Below are 25,336 nucleotides of genomic sequence, written 5' to 3' on the forward strand. Positions count from 1 at the left end.
AATTTAAAAATTTAAAAATGTAAAAATTTAAAAATTTAAAAATTTAAAAATTTAAAAATTTAAAAATTTAAAAATTTAAAAATTTAAAAATTTAAAAATTTAAAAATTTAAACATTTTAACATTTAAAAATTTTAACATTTTAACATTTTAACATTTTAACATTTTAACATTTTAACATTTTAACATTTTAACATTTTAACATTTTACAATTTAAAATGAATTTTAAAATTTATAATTTAAAAATTTTAACATTTTAAAATAAAAAAAAAAACTTAAATTATATTAGGAAAGCAGGAAGTGAACAAATGTAACAGTTACTGATTGTAAAAGTAGCAGATGGAGGGGTAGGATTTAATAAGCTTTGCTTCTTCCTACTCCTTTTGGACATTATGGGATGCACTCAATTGTAATCTGATGCATGTTCAAATGAAATAAAGCCATTACCATAAATTAACTCACATATTAACTCACATGCTTGATATAATTATGTTTTTCAGGTGAGTACCTTCTTGCAAGTTAAGGACAACAACTTGACTATGGCTCCTGTGTATGAGAGCATCACACTGCCTCGCCAAAAGAGCCTCTCAACATCCTCTCCTACCATCTCACCACCGTCCTCGTCACCATCCGCATCAATGCCTGTCCCTCAGACCAGTGTATCATTTCACCCTTTGAACGGGAAAACTTGCAACAGCTTCATCTTCAGCAGCCTTAAGAGAATGGGCAAAAAAAGAAAAAGAAAAAGAGACACTCGGAGGCATACTATCCAAAAAGTAATGGGGGTGGACGAGGAAACAGACGAGCCTCATTACACCAGTGAGACAATCCCATATGACACTCATACATGGCCGCTGAAAGAAGGTCGGAGGAAGAAATGTGCACCACAGCTTGGGGACGGAGTTGATGCTGTGGCTGACTTGCAGAATCCACTGCTGAGTAAAACTGACACAGACTGCCCTGGAGAGTACACCATTACCCCATATGCTGTTTCACTGGGACCGGCCACCCCCAGTCAAGGGAGGGGCCACTGCAGATTCCTCTCTTTGGGTTCCGTGTTGAGTTTTGATCTTCCCAAGGACATGACCCTTATACCCAGTATTCCGGATATAATAACTATTGCTCCTCCAGAGTCTAAGAAGGGAGCTGGGATTGATCCAGATGCCAACTTCCACCGACACATAGCCTTGAGTTCTTTTAAACAAGCTCGACCTTCCACGGCCAATGCAGGGTCGGTCAGTTCAGCTGAAATCCACTCTGAGAGGCAAACATCTACAGTTTTGAAGAAAGACTTCCCTGACAATGGCCGCACTTTCAACACAACTCCTCCTGCCCCAGAAGAAGATGAGGATCAGATGGTCCCAGGTAGTGACTTATCCGCAAAAAAGTTCAGCCAACAGGAGAATACGGAGCAGGACTGGGAAACCATGTCATCGGCGAGTAAAACTAGACATGATGACACCTGTCAGTCTTCCCAGCTCCCAATTTATGTGAACCAACCCCACCCTTCCATGACTGCTGCCCATAAGCACCAGTGCCCGAGTGTCCATACGCTTATTCGGGATCTCAGTGGACACAAGTACCACAAAAGTGCACACAATGAGAACCCGGGACAGTGTCCACATCAAGCTTCTCATGTGGTTGTCAGCCTGAAGTCAGCTGTGAATGTTCGTCAAGACTCCATGGATTCTGGCATCTCCAGCTCCAGCAGCATTAAACTTTGTCCTGATGCACCTTATTCCGATAACCCCCAAATTACTGGTGTAGTCGGGAAACTCATGTCGCTCCAAGTGCGACGTATTGACTGCACTAAGATGACAGAGTGCATGGGCCCGTCAAAAGCCAGTGAAGATCTCCAAGAACCTGTCCACCTGGACCACCAACAGTTTGAAGAGGAAGAAGAAGAGCTGGAGGACATCTGGAACCAAACTAACAATTTCAGGCAAAGTATCTGTTCAGATATCATTTACCAGCCTAATCAGGATGAATCCGTATCTTTGGATCAGCCGACTGAGTCCACTCCCAGCTTGTCTCCCAGCAAAGCTCCAGTTATGCTCTATCGAAACCTGGCCACGGCCTCAGAACCCAATCTCTTCGTGGCTGAGTTCAGTCTGCCGTCCGACATCCAGAGCTTCCTGGGTCATGACAAGGAGCCCAGTCCCCCAGGCCCATCACGGACCATAAAAGACCGAAGGTCCTGGGCAGCCTTTCCAAATAGGGAACAAGTTGGCAAGACCTCCGTTTTTTGGAACGAAACAGCTGCTGATCCAGTGAAGCTTCCAGATGTTGTTGACAATCAGAAATACATTTACCAGTACAGAGAAGAGGAGGAAGAGGAGCCAAAGGGTTTGGAGGAGATGGACGAGAACACGGACACTTCAAAGGTGAAAATTGGTCAAAAAAAAGTTAAAACTGGTTAACTCGTTAGAAATGGACTTAATGTTTAGGTATTACCTTCTAAAAGGAGGACACACTATTGACACTAATGACGCAAAACATTGATGACACTTGACATGACATTACCATCACATATCCGATATGATGTTCTCCTCCTATTCTGTGTGGAAGTGGTAAGGTTTTGGCTTCTTATCTTGAATTTTTTCCCCACTCTGTTTGAAACCAAGATTAGAATAAATAATTTGTAAATAATAACATAGTAGCTGGCTGCACGGCGGTCTTGTGGTTAGCGCGCAGACCTCACAGCTAGGAGACCCAGGTTCAATCCCACCCTCGGCCATCTCTGTGTGGAGTTTGCATGTTCTCCCCGTCCATGCGTGGGTTTTCTCCGGTTTCTTCTCACATTCCAAAAACATGCTAGGTTAATTGGGGACTCCAAATTGTCCATAGGTATGAATGTGAGTGTGAATGGTTGTTTGTCTATATGTGCCCTGTGATTGGCTGGCCACCAGTCCAGGGTGTACCCCGCCTCTCGCCCAAAGACAGCTGGGATAGGCTCCAGCAACCCCTGCGACCTTTGTGAGGATAAGCAGTGGAAAATGAATGAATGAACATAGTAGCTTGCTAGCATGCTATGCTATGCAATGATCCCGTAGCCTGCACATTAGCAATGTGGTGTAAACAAAGAATAATAGTGTGTACAGGTGACTAAAAATGTAAAAAGAACTTATCACGAAAGTCATAAACATGTTTTCTATAGGCGACACGGCGGTCGAGTGGTTAGCGCGCAGACCTCACAGCTAGGAGACCAGGGTTCAATTCCACCCTCGGCCATCTCTGTGTGGAGTTTGCATGTTCTCCCCGTGCATGCGTGGGTTTTCTCCGGGTACTCCGGTTTCCTCCCACATTCCAAAAACATGCTAGGTTAATTGGCGACTCCAAATTGTCCATAGGTATGAATGTGAGTGTGAATGGTTGTTTGTCTATATGTGCCCTGTGATTGGCTGGCAGGGTGTACCCTGCCTCTCGCCTGAAGACAGCTGGGATAGGCTCCAGCAACCCCCGCAACCCTCATGAGGATAAGCGGTAGAAAATGAATGAATGAATGAACATAGCAGCTTGCTAGCATGCTATGCTATGCAGTGATCCCGTAGCCTGCACATTAGCAATGTGGTGTAAACAAAGAATAATAGTGTGTATAGTTGACGAAAAATATAAAAATAACTTATTAAGAAAGTCATAAACATGTTTTCTATACTTTAACTATGAAAATATACAATTTATTAACATTGAAACCTACTTTGCAGAAATTCACTGGTCGGATCTGGATTGTACATTCATTTTCTACTGCTTAACCTGACAAGGATAAGCACGGCACAGGAACACATCTAGTATACAAAACCGTTCATATTCACCTTCACACATATGAGTAATCAATCAACCTAACATGTTCATGACTGTGAGTGGAAACATAGAGTACTTGGAGATGTGGAAACAATACTGAAAGAACTGGAAACATTTGTCAATGAGAATTTTCCTCTCACCAGAACCAGGCAGCTCAAAACATTGAGGTCATGGATCTGCAGGACAGATCAACAGCCACAGGAGGTCGCTGTTGCACCACGGTGAGATTGAACCTAGTTCTAAATGCATCACATGTGAGGCTGTGTGGATTGAACACAGCTATAAACCTGGCATATTTTGTAACCCTTTTAGGGTAAAACTCCTGAGCTGCAAAGTATGGAGGGAACTCTTGAGAGGAAGCAAAAGCTGCAACTTGGAGGAAAGAAAGAAAGAAAGGTTCCATTCATTGTCCAAGTCAGCAAGTGTAAAAATCCCCAGTCAGCAGGACGTGCTCTTATCTTATTTCCACAGGCAGCCTCCAGAGGCTGGAACTCGTATCATACGGTCTTATATGGGCACACCTTGTGCTTCTATCAGGATAGAAAGGATACACTAAGGGTAGGTGGAATGAATGTGGAGAAGCCATGAATAATTGAAGTGGACTGTAGTGGTCAGCCTGTGTTGTCCTCCAGAGTTCTGCATGTGGTCTGCCTCTGAACCTCATTGGGGCCGAATGTTCACCCGCCCCAGAGTACACCAAAAAACCAAACTGCTTCCGTTTAAGGTAAGATTGTAAAATTAATGAAAGGCTATTGATTTCACACCTAATGAAATATGGATTTTCGGGTAACAGTTTATTTATTCAACTCAGGCTCCGTGACGGCTCGGAATATTTGTTCAATGCTTCGTCACGCTTCATGATGAAGAAATGGATGATGGGAATACAAGCAAACACGGGTAAACTGAATTACCCGATTACCCGAAAATGACAACTCAAGTAACCGTGGATGTGAGATCTTATGTTTTGTTTTGTCTTAAAAGGTCCACGACAGTCTGCATCTTCATCATCAAGCAACCCAGTAGATGAAGACACGGCCGTTGCCTTGTAAGAAAAGACCCCCCCCCCCCCCCCCCAACCTAACACCTCTGGTTGTGACACTCATACACATCTCCGTCCCTATAGAAGCCCTCCGCTTTGCTCAGGCTGCTATGGTCTGGCCAAATGCTACTGCTCCACCCAGCACGATGTCCCCTCCACGTTCCCCAGACAGAAGAACCCTACTACCAAAGAGATGGTTTGCCACATGCCACAGAGTCACCTGAGACATTTGAAGGAGCATTGGAACATCTCATCTACACATGGACACTCATGCAGTAAGCATTTTCACTTACGTAGAGAGTGGTTAGGTCACTGTGCATCGGGAAAAATCATGTGGTGTCCAATCATCATGACCGTTATCACTGACATACACAGTAAGTGCAAGGTTTGAGTTTTGAGTGCACCTCAATTTATTATTATTTTTATTTATTTTATTAATTATTATTCATATATTGAATGTATTAATTTAAATTAAATTAAAATAATTTATATATATATATATATATATATATATATATATATATATTTATGTATTTAATTATTAATATATAATATATATATTATATATATATTATATATATTATTATTATATATAATATATATAGTTATTATTATTGTCTATAATATATATTATAAATAATAAATATATAATAGGTAATATAATATATATATAGATATTATATATATAATATATATAGATATTATACATATAATATAAATTTATTAATAATACAGGGTAATCTCAGTAGATCACAAAAATATGTTAAAATGAATACTTCCTTGACAGTGTCAATCAAAACCGAGCCCTTATGTTATTAGCATGTGCAGGTAAGCCTAGCATATATATTATATATATGTTATATATATTAATATATTATATACTATATATTCATAATATATATTATATAATATAGATATAGATATTATATATATAATATTAATTTATTAATAATACAGGGTAATCTCAGTAGATCACAAAAATATGTTAAAATGAATACTACCTTGACAGTGTCAATCAAAACCGAGCCCTTATATTATTAGCATGTGCAGGTAAGCCTAGCAAAGCGTCATTTTTTTTAAATAAATAAAGCTGCTCACTGAATCCGTGTTATCGTTTTACACAGCTGTGCGTTTAAAATAGGAATTTAAAAGGATAATCCGGCTTTGTTGCATTTTGACAACTATTATAACACGTCGATATGATCAATGCGGGTGCGATATTTACCACTAGGGGGAGCCAAAACATTGCTTTACTGTACTCTGCATGTTTTCCTTCATTATTTGTAATTTTCTTAATTTCTGACTTCATTTCCTACCTTTTCCCCGACAGATAATAATGATGATGATGATAATGGCAGCTGTAAGCATGAGAGCGAAAGCAGAGACAACACCTCTTCCATGCCTTTGGTTAAAGATAGGCCGAGCAGCAAGCATCGCTCCCACTCCTTCACTTCTGGTTAGTTTACACTTATTAACCTCCCTGACCTTGTTAATGCCTCCTGTGTGCGCACGCAGGAGAGAAAAAGACACTTCATGTTCATGTTCTGTGTTGTCTCCTAGCAACGTATCAGAAGATCAAGCCTACCCAGCAGATGTCTGGAGGCCTGGAAAGAGGGTCCAACTACTGTGTGACACTGGTGCTGGGAGACAAGCCGTCAGAAAGCGGAACCTCTGGAGCTCCCGGATGGCAGCAGGACGCCTGCCAGATGAGCTGCACCAGCCTGCCGCGGCCTCGGAACAAGTCGGTTTTTAAAAAGTTCTTTGGCAAAAAGGACGTGTAAGCGTCAAATGTGCAGTGCACACGTTTTCATTTCTACTACTGACCATATTTATATTTAGCGGAGCTACCACAGTTTTATTTGATAATGTGGATTAACGTGTGTGTGTGTGTTTGTATATAGTTTTTTTGTGCACTATGTAGTGAGTCTAATTTTCACATTTGCCTTACATTTCTCTACAGATTGTCTTGTATCAATGTACGTACAAAACAGCTCTGCAGTGCACGCAGAAATGACATTTGCATGCAAAACCAAGTGATAACACCAACAAAATACTAAAACTCATTACATTATTGCTCCACATAATTGCTCCCCTTTTTCCATTTACTTGGTGTGTGCTGCATCCAATTATTTTCTTTGTACACAAAAGTCTGCGGTTTGATACTGCTTGTTTGCTGAACACGTCTTAAATTTAAGCGTGGACCATTCGTAATAAAACATTCAAAACTATTGCTTTTTCCGAACTGTGATTATTCACTCCTACCTGTATTGTATTGATTTTTGGGGAGGGTTGTTTTTGCAAGCTTTTTGTGATTCACAGAGGATCTGGACTGATGAAAAGAATGTGAGTGTGAATGGTTGTTTGTCATCTCTGTGTGGAGTTTGCATGTTCTTCATGCATGGGTTTTCCTCCCACATTCCAAAAACATGCTAGGTTAATTGGCGACACCAAATTGTCCATAGGTATGAATGTGAGTGTGAATGGTTGTTTGTCTATATGTGCCCTGTGATTGGTGGACAGTGGACAGTGCAGGATACTAACATACACTAACTATACTGTATTAAGTTTAGTTAAATTCAAAGTGGCACAGACAAGGCTGTGAACAAGTGGTTAGCGCGCAGGCCTCACAGTTAGGAGACCTGAGTTCAATTCCACCCTCGGCCATCTCTGTGTCGAGTTTGCATGTTCTTCATGCATGGGTTTTCCTCCCACATTCCAAAAACATGCTAGGTTAATTGGCGACTCCAAATTGTCCATAAGTATGAATGTGAGTGTGAATGGTTGTTTGTCTATATGTGCCCTGTGATTGGCTGCCGAGGCAACCAGTCCAGGGTGTACCCCGCCTCTCACCCGAAGACCCTCGTGAGGATAAGCGGTATAGAAAATGGATGGTTAACATTATTGGGTGTCTGGAAATGATTTATTGGGTTTCCATGATTTCCTATGGGAAAAATTGCCTCTGTTTTTGTTGGACGTTCTTGAACAAATTGATGACTATTATTACCAACAACCGCTTCACCTGTCAGTTTCACATAGCACAGCCAAGATACTGCAGATGTGGCACGTATGTACAGTATATGCACGTACAGAAACACACATTTGAAACAAAACAAGCGCCTGCATTTTTTTTAATCCAAATTTGCCAAATTCGTGTCTCGGAAGCATCCATCATCGCAGGTCAGCAATATGTGAGTCATTACCGAGTCTGCACTGAGTTGCATGCATGACTCAACCACACGCAGTACAGCTTGTTCAATGTATACAGGAACATGTCCACACGAGTTATGTTCTCTCCATGTACTCTCAGGCAAGGTTGGGACGGTTCACATACAGAATCAGCACTTCGGTCTATGATGCTGGACCTGAAAGAGGGGATTGAAGGTCTTTTCACACCAAACACACCCAGTCATGGGTTTATGGGACTTTAGTTAGAAGCTGGAAGCATGGGGATGTTTGAAATGTCTTGGTAAAGTTTCACATTAATATTCAACTAAGGATCGACCGATACATCGGGCCGACATTTGCGTTCTTTACTTGAATCGGTATCGGCCAATACACACGAGGGTTCGCCAATATATTTTTCCGCCACATGATTTACAGACAGGCATCACAGTCATCACATCGACGCTAGATAAAACTTAAACTACGACACAAATGTTTTGCACATGGTTGAATATTTATTCCTTTTAAAGTTGATAATTCCGTTTAAATGTGTGTTTAAGAAAGCTGAATCCTTATGTGTTCAGTGTTTACATTTCAATAAATATTTGTTTAACCTTCCTCTTGTGTTAGCTTTCTGGTATCACCTCTTATGTTAACGGGTCGATTTTCAGCTATAATAATATTCATTCATTCATTCATTTTCTACCGCTTTTCCTCACGAGGGTCGCGGGGGTGCTGGAGCCTATCCCAGCTGTCTTTGGGCGAGAGGCGGGGTACACCCTGGACTGGTCGCCAGCCAATCACAGGGCACATATAGACAAACAACCATTCACACTCACATTCATACCTATGGACAATTTGGATTCGCCAATTAACCTAGCATGTTTTTGGAATGTGGGAGGAAACCGGAGTACCCGGAGAAAACCCACGCATGCACGGGGAGAACATGCAAACTCCACACAGAGATGGCCGAGGGTGGAATTGAACCCTGGTCTCCTAGCTGTGAGGTCTGCGCGCTAACCACTAGACCGCCGTGCCGCCCTATCATTGTCATTTTTTTATATAAATTGAGGAAGCAAAAGCAGTATCGGCTACAAATATCGGCCCAAGCAAAATCGGCCATCGGCTAAGGGTGATGGAAAAAAATCGGTATCGGCATCGGCCGGAAAAAAACCATATCGGTCAATCCCTACATTCAACATTAGAGAAAATGATTGTTCAGTTTAATTGGTGTCAGGTTTGAAATGACATCCACATCCTAAAGGGGACTCGACCCCATCGATTGATCGGCACGGCCCTAATCTTTGTATCCTTTCACTGAACTTTTAACCTCTGTGTGATCCGCTGACATTTCTCATCACTTCAGCCACTGCTGCAGGGGGTGTGGGGGGGTTCACCCCTCCCCCTCAGTGACACAGTTGACTGTATAATGCATTTCACTGGTGCGTCAACACCCTTTGAACTGAACAGTAACATAGTGAAGTGAGGGATGAATGCAACACAAAATACAACTCCACAACGTATTGATTGGGCTTTGCTTTTCCACAAAGACCCACCAAGGAAGTGTTATCGGGTCTCTTCTGGTGGTTTAAAGGTTGCATGTTGATTTGTTTTGCAAGGGAAGTATTTTATGAATTATTAAGCGGAGGGGATGTGTTGATTTCACGCTCAAGCTTTGAACTGAGATGCAAAGGTGGAGTTTTGTTTGAAACCCAACACGCCTCGCAGCCCTCGGGGGTGGGCAGTTAAAATGATGTAAAAAAGAGAAGAGTGGTTTAAGAATCATGAGGATGGGGAAGCGGGATGGAATAGTGGTTAAGAAGCCAGATCCAATGACATTCATTTCACAGTCTTGACATTAACTGCCCACCTGTCAAGGCCAGTCAACCGTGGCGTTGCTCATTAGCACGCTGAGCTGAAGAAAAAGTGCTTTTTAAAGGTGTATGGGGGATCCAAGTGACTGGCTGTTGGAAAACAGTGAAAAGTCACATGCCTTGTACATGCTCATATTGACTTCTTTCCATGTGTTCCTTCTAAGAAGCTTTAGCTCTTACGGTCTTAAAATAAGTCAGGCGCTGCTATAGGCACAAGTCATGTGACTTTTCCATCCATCTTTGGACTAACAGAAATGTCCTTCTTTGAACCTCATGGGAACCTTTTGACCAACGGCTTCAAGAATCATATTGTCGCTGTGCTATGAAAGTATACACAATTTGGAGACAAACTCCAATTTGTTTAGATCAGGGGTCTCAAACTCAATTTACCTGGGGGCCACTGGAGCTAGGGTCTGGGCAAGGCTGGGCCGCATCAGGTTTTCCAAAAAAAAAACAAAAACGCATTTATTAAAAACAAAAAAATATACAAACATTTTCAGTGCTTTGGTTCCGATTTTCTACAATAAAAGCTCTGATAAAACATTCCACTGTTCTCAAATATCTTAATTTTTATTTTTCTGCACAAAATAAGAAAAAAAAAAAATCAAGAATAAAGAAAATCAATCAATCAGTAATAAATAAATATAATAATAATAATAAAACGGCAAATAATAAAAACTTAAGAAACCACATATAGTTGGTGGGTAGACAAATTATTTTTTTCAGATTAAAATGAACAAAGCATTATTAGAGCCCTGTAGACATGACAAAACACGACTATAGTCACATTTATACTCTTTTTATTTACAACATATTGCGCAACTGCAGGGTCTTGAGACACATGCTAACTTGCAAACTAGAGAGCTAGCAACCTAAACGGTAGCCTTCAAGTTATTTCCTTTAAACTTAAATAGCCAAAAACTTACCACTTCCACACGGATAGGGAGGATAACTATTAACAGTTATTTAACCTTTAACATGAACATTAATCAAACGTAATAATTTTTTCTGGGTACATGATACCATACAGCATCCATATCAAACTTGCGCGGGCCGCACTAACATTAAACTTTCATATCAAGGCGGGGGCCTCAAACTAGTGTCCTGCGGGCCACATTTGGCCTGCGGGCCGCGTGTTTGAGACCCCTGATTTAGATTTCATAGGAATCTTTCCTTAGACAATAACATGAAGTTATGTAGATGTCGCCAGCCAATCACAGGGCACATATAGACAAACAACCATTCACACTCACATTCATACCTATGGACAATTTGGAGTCGCCAATTAACCTAGCATGTTTTTGGAATGTGGGAGGAAACCGGATTCCCCGCACAGAGAGTGGGCTACAATAGTCTGGAATACTGATTAACCACTTATGGATAATAGTGGTTAACCATCTGCGTAAAAGTGCAACATGCAAACATGCAAACCCCACACAGATGCCCAAGCAGAGATTCGAAGATAATGTACAAAGTTAAATTTGACAAATTTTATGACTAAAAACCAAAGTGACAGAAACAGGCTTTGGGCATCGTAGTGTGATAAGGTTTGATGTGTTCAAGCGAGGGATGCTGCAATGGGTCAGCCACCGATTAGTATCAGTCGATTTCCATGAAAAAACATGATTAGCATATGCTAATAAATGCCTTTCCTAGCCGATCACCAAAATTGATTGCCATGCATAGGCATCATTGCAATTCATGTCATGAAGGGTTCCCAACACCCGTATTACGCTGACAGGGAACACACTTTGTCCCGTATTGCCGCGAGAATCAACTCTAGTCTTTAAAACTTCAATGGTTTCTGTTTGACAGCTTGATGCAGGCTACGTCAATCGTGTATTTCACCATTTGCAGAGCTAAACAGTCCCTTGTTTGTAGCGGTTAATCGGTTCCAGACTCGACCACAATGTAAATACATTCAATATTTTCATAATTAGAGCACAGAAAACCTTCCTAGAGCCCTGTAGATATGAAATAACACCCATATTGTTCTCTGCATGGCGGCACGGTGGTCTAGTGGTTAGAGTTCAATTCCACCCTCGGCTATCTCTGTGTGGAGTTTGCATGTTCTCCCCGTGCACGCGTGGGTTTGTCTCCGGGTACTCCAGTTTCCTCCCACATTCCAAAAACATGCTAGGTTAATTGGTGACTCCAAATTGTCCATAGGTATGAATGTGAGTGTGAATGGTTGTTTGTCTATATGTGCCCTGTGATTGGCTGGCGACCAGGCCTGGGTGTACCTCGCCTCTCGCCTGAAGACAGCTGGTATAGGCTCCAGCACCCCCCGCGACCCTTGTGAGGAAAATGAATGAAATGAATGAATGAATTGTTCTCTGCTTAAGCACATTGCTCAACTTGTATGCGGCAGGAACTCAAAATGGCCGCTAGCTAGTGAGCTAACCGGTTAGTTTCAAATGTATTTCTTGTAAACTTGAGAAGCCAAAAAGCTACCACTTCCACACGGAATGGGAGGAGCACTTTTTTCACTGTGAGACATGCCATGGATGACTTGATGACTTCCTGCAGTGCTAAGGTAATGCTCAAAGTAATGGTTGGTAATGCAATAAGGCCCTTTATATGCATTGTTGGAAGTAATTAGCCACTAAAATGCAGTTAAAAGCTTGCAAAATCCACCAGTGTCGCTAGTTATGGAGCACCATACTCATGTTTCAGGCCAGTTCCTGGTTCCTGGTAAGATAATGAACAGATGGGTGGTTACACCAACACAACATATTGTTGTAGTTACATGAAAATGTGTGATTATTATTTCTAGTGCCTTTATCCAGATTCTCACCAATATTTAATGGGTTCCTCCTTACCACATGCACTACTCTTTTCTAAGTGAAAATCAGGTTAGTACTTTCTGCGAACTCTTACTTCTATTTCACTAGATGAAAAATTACTGCTGTGAAAAAGGCCATTTAAGCAACAAAGCACAAAGTGGCTTAAGACCATTTCCACAGTACTTCAGCGTCCTTGATACAGCCTGGGCTAGATGCACAAACATAATATCCATAGAGAGAGCAATGTCTTCAAGCTCCCCCCACCATCATCCCTCCCCACAGCCAGCTCCCTTTTGTCCTGGATTGTCTCTAAGCTCCTTGAATTTTTCTATACGCTCTATGTATGGAGGGATAAAAGAAGAAGGGGGGAGGCAGACAGACATCTGTCTCACAGATTTGGTGTGACTGTATCTGGGAGATATGGATATTTAGACCCGTCATATGCATTTCAGCACAACGCTGCCCGAGCTCAGGGTATATTAATGCTTTCACATCCACTGAAAGTGTATCCAACTGGGACATTTGTACAATAATCACTTGTGGTGTTGATAATTCAGGTGGAAAGACCACAAGACGAGACAATACACAAGCTTGGGTCTACAAAAAACAGAACGAGACAGGTTTACTAGTCTCTACTAATTCAATTTATACTACATTACATTACCTTGCATTGCTTTTCGTGAGGCTACACTCTTCTGCCCCCCATGTGTATATTACCGGCCCCGCCTCCTCCCACTAGGACAGTGGTCATTCATTCATTCATTTTCTACTGCTTTTCACAGGGGGGGGGGGGGGGGGGGGGTCACGGGGAGCTGGAGCCTATCCCAGCTGTCTTCGGGCGAGAGGCGGGGTACACCCTGGACTGGTCGCCAGCCAATCACAGGGCACATATAGACAAACAACCATTCACACTCACATTCATACCTATGGACAATTTGGAGTCGCCAATTAACCTAGCATGTTTTTGGAATGTGGGAGGAAACCGGAGTACCCGGAGAAAACCCACGCATGCACGGGGAGAACATGCAAACTCCACACAGAGATGCCCGAGGGTGGAATTGAACCCTGGTCTCCTAGCTGTGAGGTCTGCGCGCTAACTACTCGGCTGCCGTGCAGCCCTGAATAATGTTTGAAAATGGAAAAAGATGGGGGAGGGAAATATATTTTTTGTTTTAATATGGTTTCAGTAGGAGGACAAACATGACACAAACATTCTTAACGTTTTCCAATGCTGTAGAAATGTGTAGAGTAAATATTATATTTCAACATTTCTGTCAACAAAGATTTGCGTCATAGCCTGCGACACACGTTTCTATCAGCAGGGCGGGATGCCAGGCAGGTGGCTGTTGTAAACAAACCGGCGGCTCTGTGATGGGCCATAGATCCCAAATGGAAAAAGAGAAAAATAACAGAGGAGAACAGAGGATCAAACGTTTCTTGGACCCAATCATTTGCATTCATTGCAATCATCTTACATGCCCGATGTTGAGAAGCTGACCAGTCATGTCCGAAAACAGAAGTCACATTAAACGGGTAAGAACACAATCCTGTCATAGGTATATATTTAGTAACAAAGTAGCTGTTATTATAAAGTGATAAAAAAAATCGTCAGTATATATTTGTAATGACACTTACGATATTGTGTTTCGTTGCTCGGGCCGAGTGTTACAGGCATTTGCCTTGGACAGCTATATATATATGAACGTGCATGACCTTTGAACCCGGAAGTTTGTCCGGTGTGAAATGCCTCGCGGCTGGAATGTTAAAATAAAGTTGGTTGGAAGCAACAAGTAACATTTCCCTTCTCTGCTGAAGTCAGGTCGCCTTTACTCCGGTTCGGAGTTGAATAACACTGACAAGTTAAGGCGAGGATAGCTACGTTGGTTAGGTAGATACTTTATTCATCTATCGACCTACCTGACAAGTTAACACGGGACGTTGGTTGCGTGTCAAAAGCTGCTGCGTTTTGCCCTTGCACCGACTTGCTTGGCATTTACACAGAAATCTAACTTAACCTGTATTAATTTAATTGTATATATTTTGCCTTTTCAAAAGGCAGCTGTTTTATTTTTATAAATGTAGGCTGCGTTTTATTGCCCAGACAAGGGGCACGTTATCCACGTTCCATGTTGTTGTTTTTTTGAATCCTCAAATAAAAATTACATAAAAAAATCGGATTTCTTTATTGCATTTCTTTAATTTCATCAAAGCAATGAAACGTAATTTATTAATATTGTAATGAAGTTAAACTTGAGGCGGCATCTACAACAGTGTAGTCACGTGGTGCGTCATTCCCTACAGGATGAGCTGCAGGGAAAATAAGCATGTAATCATGAAGGTTCATTATGTATTTGTAGCCAACTTAGTCATTTTGATAGTAGGCTAATATAGATACATATACATAATATATACAGACATAATATATATATACATAATATAGATACATACAGCATGTGTTGCCTTCATTATAAGGCTTTTAATTTTTTGTGGCTGCAGACACATTTTTTTTGGTCCAATATGGCTCTTTCCACATTTTGGGTTGCCGACCCCTGCACTAGACTGCATGCTTGATCACTCCTTTGTGTTGTTCTATGTCATGGAACCGATCCACAAAGTCTACTCCCTTCCTGCCTAATTGGAGGAAAATCGACACGCATGCACATGGCGATGTATTGACAAAATGATTGTATTAATTTATTGTGTGATTCATTGACGTATTATCATTGTAGTCCTAATGCCCACGGGACTTTATTTCTGAATGAGATATCCTGTCAAATCTCAATCTAGTGAGTTCCTGTGACACCCCTGCTAAATATGCATGTTGCATCTTACGTTTTTATAAATGATTGTCGTTTGCATGGAAATGCAAGCGTTCCCATAAATTTTCACTTTGTTGTCTTGCAATCAATGGACAGGCAACATGTTTATTCGTTATCAGGTAAAAACATCTATTGCAGACAATGCCGCTCAATGATTGCTTTCTATGAGCTCTACATTTGTCTTGTTTTGGGACAGAGACAACCGCTACAGTATCTTGTCCGTCAGAATAAAAACAAAAACAAGCATATACAATAAGAAAAATCATGTTTTGTGGCAGGCTGTGGTTAGCGTGCAGGCCTCGCAGCTAGGAGACCTGGAGTTTGCATGTTCTCCTCGTGCATTCGTGAGTTTTCTCCGGGTACTCCGGTTTCCTCCCACATTCCAAAAACATGCTAAGTTAATTGGTGACTCCAGGTATGAATGTGAGTGTGAATGGTTGTTTGTCTATATGTGCCCTGTGATTGGCTGGCGACCAGTCCAGGGTGTACCCCGCCTCTTGCCCAAAGACAGCTGGGATAGGCTCCAGTCTAACCGCGAGACTAGTGAGGATAAGCGGTTGGAAATGAATGAATGAATGTTTTGTGGCAAATAGCAGCATTAGCGTGGATGCTAGTCTATGGACAGATGATGTGACACCTTTAATGCATATCCTGGCACTTAAAAACCCCTTTATAATCACCATATGGACAACATGTCAGCGAATGACACCATGATGCATCAAGAACATCCAAATGGCCTTCATGTGATAAACCTGGCAAAGGTCTGCGTCACTCTTACATAATCCATCTGCTCCCTTATAGCGGGGTGCTAAGAATCACCTGCCAATCACAGGAAGCGACTCCCACCGTTTGGCCTGCACCGACTCTCATAATTGCCTGTAAAGTGTGTGCCCAAAATAACACACAACGTCATATTGCAATGGAAGCTGAGAAGTTGTTTTGGATTGCCAGTCAATGAGAGCCATGTCAGAGGTTGGCCGCAGAGCAGATGCTGGCGCAGCAACCTGTCTGACGCACATCACAGCTGGGCTGCATGACAGCTTACATCACTTACGCAAGCAATATGAAACATATTGCCAAAATTGTATTTTTACTTTGAAATGACCTGGAAAACGCTTAGAGGATAAGGCAAATATCCTTACTGGAGGGCTTCTATTAAAATAAATAAATAAATAAATAAAGTCTATCCAAGCTGCTGGATTTAAAGCTCACATGAGAATTAAGTTTTCTGTCTTGAGTCAAACATCTTGATATATGGCGACTAGACATGTGAATATTATCCATATCCATCCACATATTATCCAAGCTAAGCAACGGAGATAATATACAGAATACATTTCTGTGTTGACAGAAAGCTTTCCTGTTTGACAACACTTACTCCAGCTAGATAACACTTAACAGCTCTAGCGACCATCAACCCTTTTCAGCTGCAGCAGCAAACTAATCTCACATCAGTGCAATCTGACAACTGCAAAATCCTTCACTTGGTAATAATATTTATCCTTGACAGTAATCTGAGACCATATGGTTACAAGGGGAGAGACAAAAATCCCTAAACGAAGTTTGGGAAAACAAACAGTCAAGCCCGATTATCAGTTATCATGTTTTAACTACAAATACTACAAGTACACTACCTGGCAAGCACAATACAGTAAACCTCGGATATATCGGAAATTCGCTCACAACGGACAGATAAAAAAGAACCGATTTTTCTGTAATGCATTTCCAATAAAAATTCATTGCATATATCGGATTTTTTATAACGGATTTCGCCTATTTCGGACAAAATCTCCAGTCCTGTTCCAATGCATTTCCATTAAATTTCCCTCGCATATATCAGATGGCCGCATCGTGGCGCTCCGATTCGCCGAATCGTGACAGGCCGCTATACGACGTCATTTGCAGCGTTTGCAGCGTTGCCTGCGCGTCCAGGTACATTGGAAACATAGTCAAGGAAGTGCCTTTTTATAACGGATAAAATCCGATTCACGCATATACCGGATATAAATCCGATATATGCGTAAAACGGACATTTTCCGGTATACGCATATAACGGATTTCGCTTATATCGGACAAAACCAGTGGGAACAATTGAATCCGATATATCCGAGGTTTACTGTATATCCCAGCAGACATCATTCATTTGGATTTCAGCGTGCATTCTAATGTGTAGACAGATAATGTTTATTGGTGAATTGCTGATATCTCTCAGTTATGTGGAATCCAGTGTTAATAGTGAAGCAACTGAGGTAAAAATGGGGTGCAATACCTGCCTACAACCAGCAGAGGCACTGTTGATTCAGTCTCAAGTTTCCTTTCTAAAAATCAGGATGCCTGCTAGGCTATTTGTTCCAAAGCATGTTTCATTTTTTATGATATCTATACGGGAAACAAACCAAAAAAAATCTGTATGAATTAGTAATATAATAAAATGAATTAATTTTAGTTGGTGGAAAATATTAAGGAAAGCTTCTAAAATTAAAAAAAAACTTCTGAACTCACAAATCAGCAAATACCTGCAGCATACCTTATACTGTAGGTATACTGGTTTAATTTAAAGACATGTAATTGTAAACCTTTTGTAATTGTAATTGTAAACAACTGTGAAAATACTTTTATTCTTTAGTCTTTTTATCCAATAAATACAGATTTTAAATAAGTGAAGAACTTCAAACAATTGCATTTCAATGAGCATGCCATCAAATTCCACATGAAAATTATTTTTCAACTCAAAAATGAACTCAAACAATAGAGAAAGGTAACCTGCATCTCATGATCAATTATTCAACATTCAATATATTTTGGCAAAAAGTGAAATATATACATAAATAAATGCATGTGACACACTAACTCATCAAGAAACTTGGGGTGTTTGGGTCACAACCATGCAGCAAAAAACATTTTACTTGTATAATATTTTCAAAGTTAGCCTTGCCGTTTTAAACATTCCTGGAGTGCTGATAGAATATCTTGGAGAATGGCATTTCTGTTTTCCTTAGACACCTGAAAAAGAAAACAAATACAATAATTGTTAGAATAATAATCAATGTGGCGGTCGAGTGGTTAGCGTGCGGACCTCGCAGCAAGGAGACCAGGGTTCAATTCCACCCTCGGCCATCTCTGTGTGGAGTTTGCATGTTCTCCCCGTGCATGCGTGGGTTTTCTCCGGGCACTCCGGTTTCCTCCCACATTCCAAAAACATGCTAGGTTAATTGGTGACTCCAAATTGTCCATAGGTATGAATGTGAGTGTGAATGGTTGTTTGTCTATATGTGCCCTGTGATTGGCTGGCGACCAGTCCGGGGTGTACCGCCTCTCGCCCGAAGGCAGCTGGGATAGATTTTCCTCGTGAGGAAAAGCGGTAGAAAATGAATGAATAAACAATAATCAATGTATGCTATTCAAATGTACAACCACAAACACCTTACGCCAGTCATACAGTATGTTTTCCTTAAATTGCTCATGACACCAAAAAGTTGTAAACATCAATAAAATGAAAGTACTAACTTAATAAACATTCTGTACTATCAAATACGGATCAGATTCAAACAAACACAGCCATGAATTACAAAGCCAAGGAAGTGACATATCCACAACAATAACACAATAATAGCATTCTCTCATACAGTACTGTGTTGTGATGATGATATAACACACATTAAAAAATCGGCCACAAGTAAATGACGGGACTGCGGTATAGGCTAGTAGGATGAGTGACAGCCTCAAAAATGTCGGGCAGCCAGGTGCAAACAAACACATCTGTGAATGCACGGACAATGTGACAGATTCAAAACGATAAAGCAATAATAAAATTCACTGATACTTTGTTGTAATGAGTATGATATGTGTCACTGGCATTGATAACCACTGACAGCTCCATGCACACAGCACAGAGCCGAAGACGACTGGCAGCCATTGTTGTTTAGGAAGCAATTTGGCATGAAAACCTGTATTATTCTTCTAAGATTCGAATTGATGCAGCAATCAAAGACGACCCTTTAGCACATTAGCTGCCTCACGCGTCATAACCAAGCCAGTTACAGATCAACACTTCATTAGCCCACTGCTAGGCTGACTACATTACATTAGCAGAAGGAAAGTGGATCGACTTACAGCCACCTTGGCACTCTTTTCCACAGGTGAACGTTGTGTGTTTTTTTGAATATTTATTTCCATCTGTGGGGCAGGTTCCAAACAATATGTCCCTCAATGTTTGCTGGAAATGTGAACAAGCGTACTCACAAGCGTAGAGAAAGTGTTATGAACCACATTTAGACTCTTTCTTAAACCTAATTATAAGGTTAGAAATCTAAGGGTAATAATGGACTCAGATCTGACCCTTAGCAGCCACGTTAAATCAACAACATTACCAGTTTTTTACCACCTAAACATTGCCAAAATCAGGGGAATAGTGTCTAAAGCACTTTGAATTACTTTGTGTATGAATTGACTGCTCCAGCAAAAGCTTTCAAAATAACGAGCAGCCATAATATAAAAAGGCAACAGAAATACGGCCAGAACAGGACCATAACAATTGAGAAAGCATTATAGCAGTGATTTTCAACAACTGTGCCGCGGCACACTAGTGTGCCGTGAGAAATCGTCAGGTGTGCCGTGAGGAATTATTCAATATCACTTTTTTAATTAACATGTATTAATATTTTCTGCAAATATTATGTCATTGTCGCGTGTCATTGGTGTAAAGACTGGCAGAGCAATGCAATATTCGTCCGTGTGGCAACACGTAGCTGATTGCCTCGTTCCTCTAATAGACTTAGTGATGCACGTGAGAGGTAGTGGTGACATTTTGTAACATTGTTGGTTAAATTTGTATGCGGATCAAAAGGATCTGCTGTGGCGAGTCCGTAATCAGGAAAAAGCTGAAAGAAGCAAATAATGTTGGTTATTGGTGTGCCGCAAAATCTTTCCAACGTAAAAAACGTGCCGTAGCTGGTTTGAAAAGGTTGAAAAACACTGCATTAGAGTGACCAATGCCTTCCACTTGCTACGAAAAGTGTAAAAACAGTAAAAATGAACATGTGTTTTGGTGTCATGAGCACTTTAAAAGTGTTTACTTAGTCTCATAACCTTGTGTAGTAGTAAAAATACTAGGTACTCTGCATGACAATATCCATACCGGAGTCCCCCGTGATAAATTATTTCAACATTTCAGTGAATCCTTTGTTGTTTAATCAGTCACGCATGATTAAGAGTTAATCCCGCTATAGTAGAGGGATAATGCAGGCCATGGCATTCATGCTGCACAGAACAGACTGGCAGCTTTATAAGAGCATGTGAGATAAAGTGTAAACAGTGTCCGACAGCTACTGAGGGACTTAAAAGCTCTTAAAAGTGACCTAAATATTCCCCCTCCCTCCGGACCCATATCCCAGTGAGAGTCCTGTACAGTATTAGTGTTTGTACTCACCGTGAAGACTCTGACATCACTCCTAATCCGCACCTCTTCCACCAGGCCTAAGGGTTTGCCCTTGGGAATGGGGATGGTGCCCAAGATGGTGCAGGAAGAGCAGTCGAGTGTCTGTCTCACCACCCTGATGAACGGCTGGCTGAACAGTTCCATTTTCCCAATCTCGTCGAGGACAAACACCTTCTTGCCTCCGCCGTCATTTAAGCCCACCTGAAGAAAGGTTAGCATTGAATGCTTTTTAGGAATGGGCGCCGTTTTGCACCGACAAGAAATGGAAGGACAAGACAATTTTGCAGCTTGGGTCGTATCAGAGCTGTAACATAGGCAAGACATCACTTGTGCGGAAGGGATAACACCGCAAGGTCTGGAACAGAATATGAAGTTCACCCTACGTCCTGTTGTGTTGACAGCAACTGTCACTCGCCGACATGACACCAAATGCTGGCACTGACGTTGTCACCTCATACTGTGATCTGATTCGCTGTGCGAACATGAACACACTTATGCTTCACTGGGTTCTGTGAGAATGGGATAGGCCAATGAATGCAGGGATGACTCTGATGTACCATTTTTGTATTCTCTCTGTGTGAAAGAGGCTTATATATATTTCTAACTGATTATAGGGGAACATTATTTTATTTTATTTTATTTTTTAATATAATATTTGGCTATTTATTTTACAAGTCAGAAAATACTTACGCGTGTTTTTTCCCACACTTTTACATGCTATCTTTGTTTTCTGTAAGGATACATATTTTGTTTATATATATATATATATATATATATATTTCTTATATATATATATAAGAAATATAAATATATAAGAAATAAGAAATTTATAAGAAAATAATTTTATATATTTTTTCTTATTTATAAGAAAAATAAATATATAAGAATTATATATATATATATTTCTGCATTTATACTGATAACTTTCCTCTTCTTGAGACACCCGATACAATTAATCAATTCTAATCAATTAATTTAATCGAATAATCAACTAATCAATTAATCAATTCTACTTATATATATACGTATATATATAAGAAATATAAATATATAAGAAATTTAAGATAATAATTTTATTTTTTTTCTTATTTAAGAAAAATAAATATATAAGAATTATATATATATTTCTGCATTTATACTGATAACTTCCCTCTTCTTGAGACACCCGGTACAATTAATAAATTTAATCAATTAATCAAATCAACTAATCAATTCTACATACATACATACATACATATATACATACATACATACAGTGAAGAAAATAAGTATTTGAACACCCTGCTATTTTGCTATTTCTCCCACTTAGAAATCATGGAGGGGTCTGAAATTTTCATCGTAGGTGCATGTCCACTGTGAGAGAGATAAACTAAAAAGAAAAATCCAGAAATCACAATGCATGATTTTTTAACAATTTATTTGTGTGATACAGCTGCAAATAAGTATTTGAACACCTGAGAAAATGAATGTTAATATTTGGTACAGTAGCCTTTGTTTGCTATTACAGAGGTCAAACGTTTCCTGTAGTTTTTCACCAGGTTTGCACACACTGCAGGAGGGATCTTGGCCCACTCCTCCACACAGATCTTCTCTAGATCAGTCAGGTTTCTGGGCTGTCGCTGAGAAACACGGAGTTTGAGCTCCCTCCAAAGATTTTCGATTGGGTTCAGGTCTGGAGACTGGCTGGGCCATGCTAGAACCTTGATATGCTTCTTACGGAGCCACTCCTTGGTTTTCCTGGCTGTGTGCTTCGGGTCGTTGTCGTGTTGGAAGACCCAGCCACGACCCATCTTCAATGCTCTGACAGAGGGAAGGAGGTTGTTCCCCAAAATCTCACAATACACGGCCCCAGTCATCCTCTCTTTAATGCAGTGCACTCGTCCTGTCCCATGTGCAGAAAAACACCCCCAAAGCATGATGCTACCACCCCCATGCTTCACAGTAGGGATGGTGTTCTTCGGATTGTACTCTTCATTCTTCTTCCTCCAAACACGCTTATTGGAATTATGACCAAAAAGTTCTATTTTGGTCTCATCTGACCATAAAACTTTCTCCCATGACTCCTCTGTATCATCCAAATGGTCATATGCAAACTTAAGACGGGCCTTGACATGTGCTGGTTTAAGCAGGGGAACCTTTCGTGCCATGCATGATTTCACATCATGACGTCTTAGTGTATTACCTACAGTAACCTTGGAAACGGTGGTCCCAGCTCTTTTCAGGTCATTGACCAAGTCCTGTCGTGTAGTTCTGGGCTGATTCCTCACCTTTCTTAGAATCATTGAGACCCCACGAGGTGATATCTTGCATGGGGCTCCACTCCGATTGAGATTGACCGTCATGTTTAGCTTCTTCCATTTTCTAATGATAGCTCCAACAGTGGACCTTTTTTCACCAAGCTGCTTGGTAATTGCTCCGTAGCCCTTTCCAGCCTTGTGGAGGTGTACAATTTTGTCTCTGGTGTCTTTGGACAGCTCTTTGGTCTTCGCCATGTTACAAGTTAAAGTCTTACTGATTGTATGGGGTGGACAGGTGTCTTTATGCAGCTAACGACCTCAAACAGGTGCATCTGATTCAGGATGATACATGGAGTGCAGGTGGACTTCTAATGGGCAGACTAACAGGTCTTTCAGGGTCAGAATTCTAGATGATACACAGGTGTTCAAATACTTATTTGCAGCTGTATCACACAAATAAATTGTTAAAAAATCATGCATTGTGATTTCTGGATTTTTCTTTTTAGTTTATCTCTCTCACAGTGGACATGCACCTACGATGAAAATTTCAGACCCCTCCATGATTTCTAAGTGGGAGAAATAGCAAAATAGCAGGGTGTTCAAATACTTATTTTCTTCACTGTATATATATAAATATATATATATATATGTATATATAAATTCTTGAGACATCCGATAAAATTAATCAATTCTAATAAATTAATCAATCAATCTAATCAATTCTACATATAAATATATACATATATATATAATATAAATATATATAAAATATATAATTCTGCATTTATACTGATACACTTCCCTCTTATTGAGACTGATACAGACACCCGATACAATTAATCAATTCTACATAATGGTCAGCATTCCGAACAATAATTTCATCAACCAGTTATGCTCACATTGCAAAAACATAAGAAAGAAGCGTATCGTGTTATTATTATGCCACAAAATATACACAGATGATGGTTTGCTGCGATTACAGAGACAATTTACAAGTGATAAATGGACACCACGACACCTTCCTTTACAGCAAGTGTAGGCGGAACTCTGGGCTCAGTTTACAAGCAGGATTATTCACGGTCAGTGACAGCCAGACGGCACCACTGCTACTAAAAATGCCACTCTGGAATTCATGTGTTCTCCGGCTTCCAATTATGCCATCAGTTTTAAGAAAATCAAAAGGTTTGATGTTGTTAGGCGGGGAAAAAAAAGGCTAGAGTTTTGCTTTCTATGATCTGTTGACAAGGGTAATTATAACTGCGTTTTACTGTGTGACGTACCTTCTTGAAGAGGGGGAGAGTCAGGCTTTCGAATGAAGGTACATCAACCACATACTGGCCAACTGTGTACTCGGGTCCGCCATGAGAGGCACCAGCAATGTCTCTGCAGGGTGAAAAGCAGGAGACGCTGACTCAAACCCAAAAGCAGAAAGAGCAGGTTGTTTGATTTGGCTTAGTAGGACATTCTTGCTACCTGATTCTGGACAGGCGGCCTCTTTCTCCACTTACTGTGACCACATCAAACCCCACCCGCCGACCACCTTCCCTGACCTCTTCAGTGTAAAAGCCTTCCAAAGCATGACCTGATGACACTAAAGCATCACAAGCCTTCTGGACCAAAGTGGTTTTGCCCACACCTGCGGAAAAAATACTGTTAGAAAACACACTCATTGTACATTACATACAATACATCCTGATAAACACACTCTAATTACTACAATTAACCAAAAGTACGTATTTTTTTCTTTATTATTACGCTTCTATTTGTCTGTGTAGTATTATTTACAATTGAACGCAGCATTAATGTCACTTTATCTTACATGTATTGCTAACAAACCCCAAAAACGCCCCACAAAAAATAGCTAGGTAGTAAAGTAACATAAGCGGTTTTCGCCTGGCTTTTTCAAAGACAGGTAAACAAAATATTTCCAAGCGGCTGTTTGGATTACGCTGTCTGTTGATGTTAAAAGTTACCTGGAGGTCCTGTCAAAAAAATGTGCTTGAACATGTCTTTGCCGCTGCCGTCGTCAGCCACAGTACAACACTTCCGCAAATAGACGGCGCATGCGCACAAGTTTCGACTGAAAACAAGCCCTTTGAACTCGTTGTTACTTTACTGCACGATAAATGCGTGTTAGTGTTTATTATTAGAGATCATATAGCATCATAAGCATCGGGACTTTT

General features: G+C 40.6%; 2 protein-coding genes and 1 long non-coding RNA gene across 10 annotated transcripts in view; 1 reads left to right on the forward strand and 2 right to left on the reverse strand.

Annotated features, from left to right (window-relative positions):
* LOC131107810 (uncharacterized) overlaps positions 1-7,049 on the forward strand; it is a 37,733-nt gene extending 30,684 nt beyond the window's left edge. For 6 of the 7 annotated variants that reach the window (XM_058058153.1, XM_058058159.1, XM_058058154.1 and 3 more), the window contains 9 exons: positions 499-2,382; positions 3,943-4,020; positions 4,112-4,357; positions 4,432-4,523; positions 4,611-4,696; positions 4,781-4,844; positions 4,923-5,113; positions 6,169-6,294; positions 6,399-7,049. In XM_058058153.1, coding sequence (XP_057914136.1) covers positions 499-2,382; positions 3,943-4,020; positions 4,112-4,357; positions 4,432-4,523; positions 4,611-4,696; positions 4,781-4,844; positions 4,923-5,113; positions 6,169-6,294; positions 6,399-6,619 — 2,988 coding nt within the window. In that variant the 3' untranslated portion in view covers positions 6,620-7,049. The remainder of the gene's footprint in view (positions 1-498; positions 2,383-3,942; positions 4,021-4,111; positions 4,358-4,431; positions 4,524-4,610; positions 4,697-4,780; positions 4,845-4,922; positions 5,114-6,168; positions 6,295-6,398) is intronic. The other variant, XM_058058155.1, reaches the window with a different exon arrangement.
* A 6,787-nt stretch (positions 7,050-13,836) lies between these two features.
* On the reverse strand, positions 13,837-14,471 carry LOC131108138 (uncharacterized). The gene is made up of 3 exons (XR_009120412.1): positions 14,296-14,471; positions 14,136-14,207; positions 13,837-14,026 (listed from the first exon to the last, which is right to left on the reverse strand). It is a non-coding gene; the product is annotated as an uncharacterized LOC131108138 (long non-coding RNA).
* Positions 14,472-18,083: 3,612 nt separating this feature from the next.
* On the reverse strand, positions 18,084-25,201 carry ntpcr (nucleoside-triphosphatase, cancer-related). 2 transcript variants are annotated; one of them, XM_058058857.1, is made up of 5 exons: positions 25,127-25,201; positions 24,627-24,789; positions 24,434-24,536; positions 20,908-21,117; positions 18,084-18,482 (listed from the first exon to the last, which is right to left on the reverse strand). In XM_058058857.1, exons 1-5 carry the CDS (start codon positions 25,158-25,160, stop codon positions 18,405-18,407), a joined length of 588 nt encoding a protein of 195 aa, XP_057914840.1. In that variant the 5' UTR covers positions 25,161-25,201; the 3' UTR covers positions 18,084-18,404. The 2 variants fall into 2 exon arrangements, with proteins under 2 accessions (XP_057914840.1, XP_057914839.1); XM_058058856.1 differs by lacking the exon at positions 25,127-25,201 and adding an exon at positions 24,973-25,075.
* Between the last annotated feature and the right edge of the window lie 135 nt (positions 25,202-25,336).

This window comes from Doryrhamphus excisus, chromosome 20 (genome assembly GCF_030265055.1).
Source record: "Doryrhamphus excisus isolate RoL2022-K1 chromosome 20, RoL_Dexc_1.0, whole genome shotgun sequence".
NCBI classification, from domain to species: Eukaryota; Metazoa; Chordata; class Actinopteri; order Syngnathiformes; family Syngnathidae; genus Doryrhamphus; species Doryrhamphus excisus.